The sequence below is a fragment of the Xiphophorus hellerii genome, chromosome 24, assembly GCF_003331165.1.
Source record: "Xiphophorus hellerii strain 12219 chromosome 24, Xiphophorus_hellerii-4.1, whole genome shotgun sequence".
Classification (NCBI taxonomy): domain Eukaryota; kingdom Metazoa; phylum Chordata; class Actinopteri; order Cyprinodontiformes; family Poeciliidae; genus Xiphophorus; species Xiphophorus hellerii.
The window spans coordinates 5,003,684-5,018,973 of NC_045695.1; the positions used below are offsets into that span (position 1 = coordinate 5,003,684).

Genomic DNA, 15,290 nt, shown 5'->3' on the forward strand with positions numbered 1-15,290 from the left:
ATAATCATGAGATCACAAACTAGCCAACTTGTAATATATTTAAGACATCTCTTGACAGTTTAATGAGGATTATTTTTCTAAAGCCTGGATTTCAGTAATGACACATTTTTTAATGCCAGATTTTTTCATGTAAATAGATGATTCAATCAGAAAAAAAACAAATGATGTTGGTGAAACCAACGTAGTACATCAACATGTCATTAAACCCATTAATGGACATTAGGAAGCCAAGTCCGGCGGCAGGCTAACAGCGGCCCAAAGAGTCTAAAAATATATCAGTTTATCATTTTCAATCAGTTCAAGCGTGAATAGCAGCAGATTGCCTTCAATCACAATCAGCCTGTTTATTGAATCGCCTGGCCGAGTCGAGGCCAGACCTCTAACTCAGGTATCAACATTTTCCTATCGAGTTAAAACCTTCAGAATCATCCATCATGGTGGGATAAAGGGTTAATCCCCGCAGTATCTCCCCTGCTGACCTCCTATTGCTGACAAATGACTGTTGGCTAAACGAAACAAGAATACAGCGCTCTTAACGACCCAGGCTGATCAATCCCAACCGATCTGCTGATGAAGGAGGCCTACGAAACAGGCCACCCTCTAAACAATCTCTGTTAAGCCTTTTCAAGTATATTTACTGGTTTATATACCTGCAATGAAGTGACTTACAGTAGCTCTGTGTAGTTTGAGTTTCGGCTGTAGATTAGCGGTTTAAACCAGCATTTGACCAACCCTGGAGCGCCAGATGGTTTGTGCTGGACGACCATCTGGGAACCCAATCGCGGAAAATGTGAGGAGAAGGAAAGAGACTCTAAAAATCCTTGGCAGGTGAAGAAATGAACCATCTGTCTGCCACTAACTTTGACCAAGCAGGCCAACAATCGCTACCGACGCGATCAGGAATCTCCCGCATGCCAGATTCCAGAACACCAACAACACATTTCATCACTACGGCGTCCATGTTACTTTACTTGTATAGTTTTCCATTAATCAGCCTAACAAGTCAATAACATCATGACTGTTCATAAAAAATTATTTTAAAGTGAGTCAAAAACAAAAGAAAATTAAGTAACATATTATGCCATTGTCTAGTTATTAGGTTATTAGCGTAGTTTTAAAAAAAAGCCTTTTAAAATGTAATACCTGTAGCTGATTACATAAAAACAGGAATCAGTTTTGTGGGAATAGGTTCAGTATAACCTATTATACTGGTAATATAATAGGTTTATATTATATAAACCTATTATATAATAGGTTTAGCATAATATAAGAAACCTATATTATTATAGGTAATAATAATAATAATAATAATAATAATAATAATAATATTATTATTATATTATGATAAGTTACTAATTAGTAACTTGTAATTAGTAACTAATTAGTAGTTAGTTAATTAGTAACTTGTGTTACCATTAGTAACACAAGTTACTAATGGTAACACAAGTGAACTCATTTATACACCGATATCCAGATCAGTCGGCATCTTAGGGTAGGGGACATGTGACAGGATGAGGCTGGAATTGAACATACAACCCTCGGATTACAAGACGACTACCCTAAACACTGAGCCACAGTCGCCCAGCGTGGCAAAACAGCTCATAACCTATTGAATTTACATGCAGACGTTACCCAGAACCAAGCAGTCTGGCAACACTGGTGTAATTAGCAAACTAAACCCAAATGTTCTTTGGAGAAGCAAAAGTACACAAGACAGTGAGAGCAGATTTTGTTTGTTCTGGAGCCGATAGGCCCTTAACTTGAACATTTGTTGCAGTCGTTAAGACTCAGAGTAATGAGACGAGCTCGGAGGACAGAGTTTAAGTCAGCAAGGCCTGCCAGTGCTTTACATCTCTGGCAGGAGGTCTGTGGAAGGGTTTCAGTACAATAATGAGGATGAGGAGGAAAATACGGAATGAAGAGAACCTGCATTATAACTGAAGAAGGTAAGAAAAGGTTTGAAATTTGAGGAAAAGCAGACCTTTTGTGTTAGGAACATTTAAAACTCTAAAGAATGGACGATGCACTTTAAAAGCAGAAATATCAAAGTCTGTTCAGTCAGCCGGGAGTTGGAAACCCACTACATGTTCCCATCAATCACATTGATGTTTACTCGTTTACATAAAATCAACACAGGTCCATATAATCCATCCGCAGCAGTGCAGGAGAGCGTCGCTATAACCCGACGGCGTCCGCTTACCTTTGCGATCTGGACGCACCAGTTGAGCAGCAGCTGCGATCCGATGTTGTCCTTGTGCTCGTGGACGTAGTCCAGGAGACAGCCGTGGGGCATGAGCTGGGTGACCAGCTGGATGGTGGGGCTCAGGCACACACCGAGGAGGCGCACCAGGTGGGGGTGCTCCATGCTGGCCATGATCAGTGCCTCCTGGGTGAGAGGGGGGCGAGGACACAGAGAGGGACTAAGTGGACAGCAGTGGACCCTTTATGTACTTCAGGATGGGTTGCATTGGACTAAATAGGACTGGGTCAAGATGGAATCTACATAACTAATCAGAACTCATCACAACTGCTTGGACTCAATATTTGCACTGTTGTATGACACCAACTCCTTTGAGAGTTGGAGGCAAAACTCCAGGCTTGTCGGATCATGAATAGCATATGTCCAGATCACTCTCACACTGACTTCTTCAAAGCTCATCCAGCACAGTAAGACTAATATTGAACAGGCACAGTCGGAACACCAAAAACGTCCATCACGCATGCTTGTTGCATGTTATCACAAACTCTTGTTCTGTCTCATCTCCTTCACTCTTGCTTCATGTCTTGTGCAAATGTGTTTTTCCCACCCAGACCACCCTGCTCCCCTCCCTCCCTCTCAGCAGCAGATGGACGTAGAGGTTTGAACAGTTGGGGCTCAGTGTTGGGTAATTGTTATTGCGGAGCTGCAAAGCAGAAGGACGCGTGGCGATGATGAAGTGTTACGATTGCGAGGACGGGTACTTGCGGCAGAGGCTGCGATTGCAGTGGTCGGTGGAAAGCACTCTGTTCGGTCGTTCTCATCTCCCTTCGCCTCTCTCGCTCTCCCGCTTAGATTCAAGCATGGAGGCGCAGTCCCTCAGCAGCTCTCTGCTACGCTCAAGGACTCACACTGGCTTTCTTTGCATATGGCAAGTGGTCAAGGAGAGGTGTATGCGGGCTTGGCCCTCAGGGCAGCGGACACATACATGAGGTCCCTTTGAAAATTTATATTCAGAACATTAATGTTAGAAGGAGAGTGGAGTAGATTAAAACTAACCAGGAGAAGGGCGACACAGACTGTATAAAGAAGTTTATTGCAACATTAGAGGCTTCCTGTTTAAAGTAGCGTCATGACAACCACGGCCGATGACTCCATGCTTTGTGAAGTCGACTACACACTGTATGCTAATGACTCCACACTTTTCGCCGACAACTACAATCTTTATGCCAATGATTACAGTCTTTATGCCGACATACATGTTTTACGCCACATGCTATATGCTAAGAACATGCTTTAAAGCAACAACTACACGCTTTACACTGACAATTACACACTGTACATCAACAACTGCACACTTTACACCAACAACAGGTGACAACATGCTTTACGGCACTGATTCTATACTACACTGAAAACTTTACACTGATGACTACACACTTTATGCCAACGACTCAAGGCTTTAAGTAGACCACTTCATACTTTATGCAGACATCTACGTGATTTACGAAGATGACTACACACTCTATGCTGATGATTACAAGCTCTATGCTGACAACTAACACGCTTTCTACTAACGACTCCACTCTGTGAGGCAGGCATCAGCTCAGCAGAGGAAGATAAAAGGGAATCTGAATGCTTTAATTCTTTCGCTGTCATCCCAAGAGGCCCTGGAGTCATAAACTATGTCGGGCTAAACCTTCTGTACGCTCCGGGCAAACGTTTGAGGACTCCTGCAAGTGTGTGTGACTTTTTGTGACTGTGTGTGTTTTGGTTTCTCTCTCATCTCCCTGAGCGCTGACCTCCATTACTGCCAGCTGACCCGACTTTCACCGTCCTGCTCCCTTGCTTGCTTCCCCTCAAACGCACACCCACTCAAACACACACACTTAGACCACTTTCGCTGAGTGATAGACTTGCAGAGCTTTGCAAAACTGGTGCATGTTTCAGCAAGTGCATGCATGCATAGGGGCATTTTAAATGAACGGATTTCACATATCAAATAATCAGCTCTGATTCATATTTGCCAAAACAAGCGAATTGCCCCACATTCATCGCATCCAAACCCTGCGGAGGCTTCGTTCTGTGAAGAATCTGCTCTTTGCAGGCGTGTGTGTGTGTGTGTGTGTACGGGTTGGGGTGGATTTTCTGAGTGTGCCTTGGAGTCGGCACTCCAGTGGCCAGTTTCTCAGTGGCGAAGCGTGAGCCTGCCTTTAGATTGCTGTTTAACAAGCCAACAGACAGAGCATATTGGCTCTGGATGGACAGATCCGCCCCCACAGCCTCACACACACCCACACACACCCACCCCCGGGAAAAGGAAACGGAGGATGAAGGAAAGATGCTGGGATAAGAAAAACTGGGGGAAAAAAGGATAAATAGTAACAGTAGGAGAGAACAGACATACCAGGGCATCTATATATAGAAATACTGTTGAAAAGTTGAAGTATTTCAGTATTTAAGTTTAAAAAGCGAATAAATAAATAAATAGATGAAACATTTCATGTTTAAGGTTGGCATCACAACTTGCTGCTGTTGTTCTGCCCAAGCTTTAACCCAAAGAAAGCCCGGGGTCTCTGCGTCGTCTTTAAGGTGTCTCAGACAATTGCCATTTCATACAAAGAAGGCTACAGTGTTTCCTTCCACTGAACCTTTCATCACTCTTTTTTTTTTACTTACAGAAAAAGTGAATTTGAGTTTCAGTTAGCTGCACACCACATTCATTCATGTTTGGAAGCGTTTTTCTGATACTTTTTCCTTCCACTCAACTTTCCATCACTATGCTTGGATGGAGCAAAGTGGGAGCAGCCAGCTTCTTCAGCAATGACCTTCTGTGGCTTACACTCTGGACTAAAGTCTGTAATTTAAAGAGTTCTTTTTATGACCTTATTACAGACCTTTTTAGTTTTTTTTATTACATTTATTTGGGAATATTTGCAACTGCATCTCCTCTTTTTACATAAAATCCTCCAAACAGATGGCGAACGATGGCTGTCACGTAACAAATTCGCCACACTTTGCTTTCAGGAGGCTGGACACTCAGCGTGTTTTGTTAAGCTCCTAAATGTCACCAAGACAGCCTCTTAGTGAGACATTCAGGACGACTAATGGATCTATTATCTGGAAAAGGTGACGAGACTGAATCACAGTTGATGCAGCAGGCGAAAACAGCTGAACAGTGTCCCTTTGCTGCTTCCACGGGATTCATCAGCAGCTCTATAAACACTGGAGTTCAGGCGGGTTGTTGGTCCGCAGCACAACGCCGGGGTAGGACGACAGTCGAGGTGCAAATGTTTTGACACACATCAACTCGGGAGGCGTACAACGCTGTTTTCCAAACAAGTTCAAGCTCGTCTGGTTACCGTTGGAAACGTCACAAGTAGAAAACATTTTCAACATTAGCTAATCTTTCCCCAAGAGCGGGAAACAAACAGGAAGTCTCTGCAGGCTTCAGCTTGCAACTTTCTAAAGTTGCGTTTGTCCTTCAGAGAGACAAGATTAAAGAAGAGATGTTTAACAATCGTTCAGTTGAATTCAACCGTCCCAAAAAGCAAAAAATTCAACCAAAACATCATGAACTGAAGTCTAGAAAAAGAACCAATCAGAGTGAGTTCCCTCCTGATCCAAACGGGTTTATTAGCACTAGAAGAATCGCCAGCAGAACCACAGAGAAAGAGGAGAATCCAGGTGTCTCTCCGGTTCCGAACAACCTGAATGTGACTATATTTGAGTGAAACAGCCTGAGAGGTCAAACCCAGCATGGCTGATGGAGTGAAGCTGACAGAAACTCCACTGCTTACTTCCTTCTTCCACTTCCCTCCATCAATCTGGACTCCAATAAAGTCATATCTCATAAGCCAGGAGCTGTTTTTTTTTTTTTATAGAGTCTTGTTCAATACATGCTGGCTGCACGCCGCCGTCAGTTTCTCTTTATTACCAGCTCCGACTCAGACTCCGGCTCATGAGAAGTTGCCGGCAGCTGTACCAAGACGACCCAAAGACAGAAATACTCACGTCCATGAACTCCACGTTGGCTTTGGGACCCGTGGCCTCGCTCAGGATCTTTATGGCGACGGGGATCTTCACCGTCTCGCCCTCCGGGACCCAGATGCCCTGAAACAGACGAGCAGCGGCCATGAAGACGCAGCCACTAGTCCTCAGGAACACACACCTTGACCCTGACACACACCAGCATGACCCTGACACACTCAGTGGGGGGGACAAGGGGCGTTTACTGGCTGCTCTTCATGTTTTCCGATATGAAAGTCTGAACTGAATTGTAAAATGTATATGTCATTTATTCTTTATCACAAACTTTTTTTGTTTTTATTCTGTACTTATAATATTCAACTTTTTAATGTTGGTCAAATTCAGATTAAACATCAAAATCTCCAAAATGTTGTTCAACTCCATCATCACATTGTGTCAGCGTTTTAAAAAAATCAGCTCACGCAATGGAGCAAAACGCAGCCGGACGACCTCTGACCTTATAGACGGTTCCAAACGCTCCAGAGCCCAGGATCTTGACCCTCTTCAGCTCCGTCTCCTTCAGGATGCGCAGCTGAGCCTGGTTGGGGGCGGTGCCACTGGGGGTCAGGGGCTCCACCAGCTGGACAACACACACACAACACACTCCTTACTTTAGCAACAAAGACAAACAGGAACAATTAGTTTTTGATCAGATTCCATATTCTAGCAGAAACACCTGAGCTCAGCCAATCACAGTTCTTCAGCTAACCTTATAGAAGCTGTCATTGGCCAGGTTTCCATCGATGGTCATGTGAAGTTTGAGTAAACTTTTAAAATGTCTCAAAATACAAAACTTGAGCTAGGAGTGTCTCTATCTAATTTGGAGCGAATAATCCAAGCTAACTTCGACAGATGTTGATGCTACGCAGGGCTGTAACAAACAGGAAGTAGTAGTTGACATGGAGACGGTTCTTCTTTCCATGTCACAATTTTTCTCTGCAGCTTAACTCCAAATTATTAACTTAAAATTTGTCTATTTGCAGATTTCTTTGACACTAAAGAAAAAAAAAAAGAAAATTCAGCTAAAATACTTTGGAGCAATGCTACTTGCCACACTGCTGGCTGGTCTTTGCAAAGCAAAAATTGGAAATATAGTAGACGTTAGCTTCTAAGACAGTTTCCACAGTGCGTATTGATGCATATTAATGCATATTTGGTGTTTGAACTATTAAAATATGCATCTAGAAGTGTTTTTCTATCTGTTGAGCAGTGGTCCCTGTGAACACAGAGGGGGTCCGCTGTAGGACGGGGCTCCTGTCTGGAACCAACAGTTATATTCAAATTCAAAGCACCGGAGCAGAAAAATGCTTTTTAAGACAAGAGCTAACTTTTTTCCCCTCAGTGATTGGTTCTTGTAAAAAGAACCGTTTTCAGCAGATGAACTGAGTGAAGGTCGAGGCTGCTCTGCTCTATTAAACATAATGAATTAAAACCTGCCCTGCTCAGAGCAGCAGGCACATTTTACACTTTGTCATTTCTTTGTCCAGACGCAGGTAGAGTTAAGGCTCAGGAGGAGCCAGAGTCACATTTTCTTCTTTCAAAGAGCAATTCCGCAGCATAAAGATGCAGAGTTCGCTTCAGTTGATGAATTTGTCGAAACGGCCGCTGTCGGGTACAGTAGAGGGTGCGCGTTGTCTGCTTAGAGGGTGGATTTTCAGAATAAAAGATTTTAATGACATCTGGTGTCGTCCGCCAGCATCATGTAACGTCTGAGGAGCCCGGCAGCTGTGCTGACACCAAAACGTTCCGGTCGGGGGTTTTGAGAGGCCGCCTGCTCCGCCCCGCGTAAAAAGGAGCACGGAGCCGCCAGAGCGCGACACACCTGTTCGCACGGCGGCCCGGTGAGTCGATGGCTCTGATCGATACGCGTCTTAATGAGCGATCAGCCCATCGAGTCCCTGCTGGGCCGCGCTCCATCAGCAGCATAATCACCAGCCGACCGCAGCCATCCAACATTCTAATGAGGCCATAGATCAGCCGCTCGGCTCGGCCCGACCACAGCGCGCTCACCGGTCCAGACCCGTCAGCGCTACGGAACGGGACGCAATGACACAGCGATTAATGGCCGCCACTACGGCCAAAATTCACTGGAGGCCCCAAAGCAGCAGGTGGGAACCTGGGAGACAGGTCACTGGAACATGAGTCCATTTTGTTTTACAGTGCACACTGTAAAAATGGAAGATCTGGTCGTTTTATGGGGATGTTTGTTACTATGGCAACCGAGCTACCGAGCTGAAGCATCACCTGGCTTCAGTTGTTCAACCTGAGCAGCTACACTATAAACACCGGGTTCTTCTTCTCCTGTTTTCTGTCAGCATGAATGACGTTTGGAGTTTACTGTAAAACCGGAACCTTCATTCAATTCAATTTAAGTTTCAAGTATTGTAAAAATACAGCGAAATGCCCAAAATGTAGACAATGATGCATTTAAATAAAAGGATATATAATTCATACCATCTTATGCAAAAACTTGTTTTCTTTATAATTTCATTCCAAGCAGCTGAATTTCGTCTTTAAAAGTTTCCTTTTGGCGTTTAGCAGCTTGTCACCTCGGTTCAGTTACATTTAATCCAAGTTTAATGTGAATTTACAATTTTATACAATTTCAGTTTAATTTTATCTTCATTGCTCATCAATACAATATTTTTTTTCAAGTCAGATTCTATTTTTATTTATCCCGAGTTAGCTTCAATTCTCAAAGTTTCAATTTTAGTATCAGCTTAACTTCATTGAGCAATTTCCACTCAGTTACTGGATGTTTTGATGGATTCAATTCAGTTGACTTGGATTTCAGTTCAGAAATTGATTCAACCGATCAACTTAAATTTCAGATCAAGATCAAAGTGGTTAAATTCTCTTTCATGTTAAATTTCAGTTTACATTCAATTAAAAGATATTTTTTTGTTTTGCTTCAGTTTCGATTTAGTTCAGTTCAGTTCAATTTCTAATTGAGTTAGTTCAATTAAACTGCAATTCAATAAAACTGAAACAGCCTCTCTTCCTGTTTCAGTTTATTACAATGTATTTAAGTTCAAATCAATTTATTTCCCCCCAAACATGCCAAATAAAAACAGAGCAGCAGTTCAAATACAACTCATTTGATTCTGTTCTTTGACCGTTTCTGAACCAGACTTTGAAAAGCGGAGACAAACAGACAAGTAGAGGATAAACGAAGTGGCAGTCATAAATATGATCTTTAATAAATATGAGCAGAACCTGACGGCGTTTTCTTAAAAAATCTGCAACAACATTTGAACCCCAAACGGTCTCCCTAAAAGAGGCGGCTGGATTCTTGGTGTCTATACATGAAACGTTAAAGTGTGTTGGTTGGTCCAAAGGAAAACGTTGAAGGATATTAGGAAAAGCAGAGGAGCTACAGCCGGACCAGTGGGAGAAACTCTCACTGCTTGTTGATAAAATGTAACAAAATATTCAAATCTTTAAAATGTCAACGGTTGAAGCAAAGTTCATTCTCATTGGAATGCAAACATAAGCAATATACGGGGCATTTCAATGCAGATTAGCTGTTATCTATGCATGCATATTGTATCAGCGGTAGTGCGTGTGCATGTGTGTGTAGACTGGTTAATATAAAGAATTTATTAGGCTTATATGGATATAAGTTTTTACTAGCCTAAATCAAATTCTAATCATGGTCGTCTTCCATATTCATGCAGACGTATGTTTATGCAGCTGAATGTTTGTTTAGCATTGATCTTAATGGAGGGAATAAGCAGCTAAAGGTTGCATAAAGTTGGAGTTTGACTTTCCCAAGTTTACGATTTCGCTTTTTCAGAGAAATATTCCCTCTGGTTCTGGATGCTGTGCGTCTGGAAGGATGTTTGCTCTTACTTTTTTTTAAACTTTCAGACAGCTGTGATGTGCAACCGCGGCAACAAGCTGATGTTTTCTTCTTTTTTTTTATATATCATCAGAAGACAGCCGATTAGCATCTCAGATGCTCGAATAATATGTGAACTTTGACCCCAAATCCCAGAGGAGGTAGAGGAGGATCAAATTATACCAACAGGCAGAGATTTGAAGAGGAGTGGCAAAACCAAGAGGATTAGCAGAGCTAGCTAGCTAATCCACTTGGATTAGCTAGCTAATCCAAGTGGACTAGCTTGGATTAGCTTGTCCACTTGGATGACAATCAGGACATCATTGTCCTGATGACATCATTGTCTGTTATGATGTCATCAGGACATGTTAGTGTGCAATATAATGTCCGCTGCCCGGATGCTGAGCTGTTAGCATGTCATGATGCTCATGAGACTGTAATACAGCAACAGTCTTCAGTCAGAAGCCTCCTTAGAGCCGATGCAATACTGACTACTGCTGGAGATCCTTTCTGCCTGCAGCATCACCATCCAGAATGACATTTGTTTTCCCTTAGCTATAAATAAAGTATTTGTTTAAATGAATTAGATGCAAGTTTTAATGTAACTTCATTATTATTCACCAAATAATGCAAAGCTGACACTTTAAATGGACCTTTGATCCAACGTTTCAATAAAAATGTCTTTTTTTTGTAGCGAAAGACACTTCATGACCGTTATAAACATGAAGACTCCGTGCTCATAACAGGTGTTATGTCATGTTTATTACAGTGTCATGTCAGTATTACGCACACCCCTTTAAATAAAGTGTTACCTGTACTTCTTATGTTCCTTGCATCATCATATGAGCCTGCTTCAGCAAAGCGAATGATCGTGGTCTGTGTGTTTGTGAACACTTTTGCACGGCTGCAATGAAAACAAGAGCAGCTGAAGGTGGAAAGTGATGGAGGGGCTCTGACAGGAAGAGATGAGACTGAGGGGGGTTATGGGAGATAAAGGGGGGCGGTAATAAGAGCAGATGGTGACAGGCTGTAGCTGTTATTGTTTCATTAGGACAAGGCTGGACTGGACTGAGAGCAGAGCTCTATTAAATACATACAAGGCCAGTATAACTCTCTTGAGCTCGCTCTCGCCCGCGCTCTCGCCACGCCACTTTATTTACCGGCTAATAACGCACAGTGCCGCCGCCAAATGAGCTGCACTGGTGGCGCCGGTGGACAGGACGCGGACGCTTCATTGGACAAATAAGCGCCGCGTTCGAGCCTCCAGCCAGAATACATTCCCAGAATTACCGAGCGCTGGAGAAGTAAACAGTGTCTTCAAACATCAAGTTGCTCTGAAAGCCCCTCGGGTGGATGCTTTAATGTTCACATTAGCCGCTCAGAAATGCTGCCGTTGTCATGCTTTGTAATTGAAACACACTGAAGTGAAGCAGCTTTGTCACGGAGAAACCTTTTAGCCAGCAGCTAGGAGCAGGGAATAATATTAGTTATGATCCGTTTAGGAATAAAACTACTATTTAGGAAAATCATTCAAACAAAGCTGTATTTACTGAAATGGTTATTAAATGATGGTTAAAAGAAACTATCTTAAAATATTCCAGTAATGCTACTTTTAATAATCAGGCCAAAATGAATTGGAATTAAATAACACTGCATTTGCTCACAGATGGAGATGCTAACAGAAATGCTTCAGAGCATAAAAACATTAAAATAACTCGGCTGAAATGAAATTTCCATTCGTTTATGCGCAAGCTAGCTTTAGCAATGTCACACAGCAAACCGCAGCAGGAAGTTAGAAAAGCAGCTGAAAAGTTATGGGATTGTTTTTGAACCAGAAAAGTCTAATATGTCACATTTATTCCCTTATGTCCCGTTTGATGACATATCACATTTTATCTTTATGGCTTTACATATAGATATAGATATGAATATATAATGTACATTTAAAAATTGTATGTCACAAGGAAATTAATTCATAAGAAAAAAAAACAGTCAATGTGATAAATGGCAGTTTTTGTTTCAAACGAAAGCTAGAAATTGTAAGAATAACAGTAGATATGAAGCCAATTTGCATATTTTTACAACATAGCTGGGTGGAAGCTGTTCATCAAAACATCCAGACACTTTCTTTGTTTTATTTCAGTTCTGTTTTCACAAAAGCAAAACGTCTGTTGTTCAGCATGAGTCGCGTCATCCGATCACAGCTACTATGCTCCGGTAGAGCGACGGCGCCTCGCCGCACCTTTCAAGTGAACTCACTGAGTCACCCCTCTTAACACGCATTCGGCGTAATGCTGGCAGGATGCGTCTAAAGCCGAGCCGCACAAATTTTTGCTGTCAATTCCATTTTTCTAAGCCTCCCGAGTGAATCACAATGACAGCGAAAAAATGGAAAGAACATGAAAAACAAGAAAAAAAAGCCAGATTCATACATTGGTTGTGCGTCATCAATTGTGTCGTTCAGCTGGCAAAGATGGCATAAGTCCAACTGTAAGGTCTCGAGTTCATCTCCACATCTTGTCATTTATATGATTTATTTCAATAATTCTACATGGAACATTGATGAGAATAGCTCTGTATTGTAAATATAAACCAGTATATTTATAGGTATTATGCATAGATGCTAAATAATTTGTACCAATACATTTCAGGGTTTCGGGTATTTAAGATTGAGTCTGTGGTATGGATGAGTAAAGGTCTCCACTGCACTGTGTAATGACTGAAGGACTAGAGTTGGGCATTTGTGTATAAATGAGCCAAAGGGCAGAGCAACAACTCAAAGAAAGAACTAGAAAGAAAGATGCTAAACTAAACTAACTAGTACAGTGAGCTAGTAGCTTCTGATGTGATTTTCTAGCTTTGACTAGACTGCTTCTTTAGGGACGAATATAGATCCTGATGACATAATATCCCCGCCGCCTCCCAACTCCATGAAAAAGTAAACAAGGCCAAGAGAACTGAAGCTTCAGAAGTCGTCAACTTTCAGGGGAATGCCAGTAATCTTCCTGGTTTGTGTTATTTGTCTTTAAGGTCAAATGTTCTCCCTCTGAGTTAGATGGTAATAGAAATGGAGTGTGACAAAAGTTCAACATTTATCAATTTTCTTGTGTCACTTTCACATTTTTACATGGATAAACGTCGCCGGTTGTTTGGCTGGAGGAAGGACAAGCAATCGTCGCTGCATTGAAGTTCTTTAGGAAATGAATGGAAAAGGAGAAACGTCGTTTCCCCATGTGTCGGGTCCTTAAGGCAGCGGGGCGACGGTGGCTCAGTGGGTAGCTATTTTGCAGTTGGAAGCTCGTCGGTTCAGTGTCAGCTTCCTCCTGTCACATACCGATCTGCCCCAGGTTGCGGTCTGACAAGATCTTGTCATGCAAGAAGACTGCCAACTCGTGAGAACTACCCAGTTGTGGTCGGCATGGCTTCGTCTGACGAAGTTGCAGCAGAAGTCCCCAACTACTCTTAAAGCATTTTCTTGGCAACATTTCAAGTTTCCAGTAGTACCGCTTTTTAGCCACTATAAAACAACTGATGATGTGAGCTACATCACAATCACAGCATCAATACCAACTGGGGCCATGCTTAGTTGAAAACCCTCTCCCGAGGTCTAAAGAGTTAAAAGAAATGGACAGAAACAACATGTGTCTCGTCTCGTCTTGTGAGCTTTTGGTTTACACCCCCAGCTTCAGCTACTGATCTGCATCTGGTGGTGAGTCTATTTACAATTTATGGAGGATACTGCCCAGCAAACAGCCGGTCAACAGGATCCTGTCCATTATCCCTAAACATTGGGAATCCATGTAAGCAGTGCTTGAGCTGTCCACATCCCCAGTCTGAACACAAAGCAGCTAAAAAGGAGGAGGAGGACCTTGAGGAAATAAGGAGAGGGCGATTCTGAGCGCATTAGTCCCGCTTCATTGTACAGGGGTCAAAGTTTAAAGCTCGCAGCGGCGAGGCGAGGCGGCTGTTTGCCGCGTTCTTTCCAGGGAGAAAAGCAATTGGTTTTCAGGAGGCCTTCCTTACAAAGACACAACAGGATGAGACGTTTTCATACGGGGCTCAGGATTTCTCTCTACTCCGAGGTGTGGAACAGAAAAAAAAGAGAGAATAAAAAAGGGAGCAGGAAAAGAAAAAAACAATAAAGAGAGGTTTTAGGAGTGTGTTTTGCAAGTCAACACTGAGACAACCTTCGCACGTGTCCTTGATATGGAAATAATGGCTGAGTGCTCAGATCGCATTCTGACAGCGCACAACTGGAGGCATCTCTTCCCGGTATGACACAAGAGGTGAGCTCTCTCTTTCAAACAGCTGCGGCAGACGAGGAGGGGAGGTGGCAGGGGGGCGCAGGAGGAGTCCCTGAGCCTTCGCCGCACCAAAATCCCCCATCCAGGCAAGCTTGATCTCCGTTGGCCTGTACCGAGTCAGCTCTATTTATACGTCTGAATAGAGGGCCCACGTCCGCCGGCCGCGCGGAGCGCCGAGCTTCGTCAGGCTGAAAGAAGAGCCGCGGGAAAGTCTGACACAGGCTGCGCTTCTTTCTCTACGACTCACTCGCCGAGAGTCCTTTCAGAAAGAAACCGCTTTAATTTCCCACACAGTTAGCCACATTATACCTGCAAAATGTCAGTGCTTTATTGAGAGCTTAATGTGATAGGCCAACACTAGCAGCAGTGCGCAGACTTGGGCTGGCAGGAAAATGATCAATGGTTTCAGAAATTGAAAAGTGTGGCATGATTTCATATATTACAGACACTTTCTACTTCCTGGAACAGCCGCTGGCTGCAGCCGCCGCTGCTTGGTGTTTGGGACACATTGCTCAATTCTGTTTTTGTCACTTTCATATCAGACAACGACGACCGGAGCGAAAACCAAAATGCAGTTCTCACACCATTTGACTTATCCAAAACTGTTACATTTTCTGTCACACAGTATTTTGCATGTTGGCTAAAAAGTGAAACTTTGCTCCATAGATAAGGATATTACACACTTTAAAAATTTTTTTTTGATTCATGAAAACCAATGTTTGGAAAACATGCAAGATTTTTCTTTCACTTCACAAAAATCCAGCTGAACACAGTGAGAAGTGGTAGGAACCGCAAACTGAGAAGCTTACTGAGCTAACCCTGATGAACTAATCATAAACATTAGTTCTGCTAATGCTGAAGCACTACGCCAACATAACAATTAGTGGAAGCTAAAGCTAACGAGCTAATTTTAATAGTT

At 42.7% G+C, this 15,290-nt stretch overlaps 1 protein-coding gene across 3 annotated transcripts in view; it reads right to left on the bottom strand.

The window, feature by feature from the left end:
* The window catches only part of si:ch73-383l1.1 (receptor tyrosine-protein kinase erbB-4), a 287,281-nt gene that overhangs the window by 35,043 nt on the left and 236,948 nt on the right, over positions 1 to 15,290 (bottom strand). For 2 of the 3 annotated variants that reach the window (XM_032556863.1, XM_032556861.1), the window contains exons 18-20: positions 6,684 to 6,806; positions 6,212 to 6,310; positions 2,201 to 2,386 (exon numbers count right to left, since the gene is read on the bottom strand). In XM_032556863.1, the coding sequence (XP_032412754.1) occupies positions 2,201 to 2,386; positions 6,212 to 6,310; positions 6,684 to 6,806 (408 nt within the window). The remainder of the gene's footprint in view (positions 1 to 2,200; positions 2,387 to 6,211; positions 6,311 to 6,683; positions 6,807 to 15,290) is intronic. The other variant, XM_032556862.1, reaches the window with a different exon arrangement.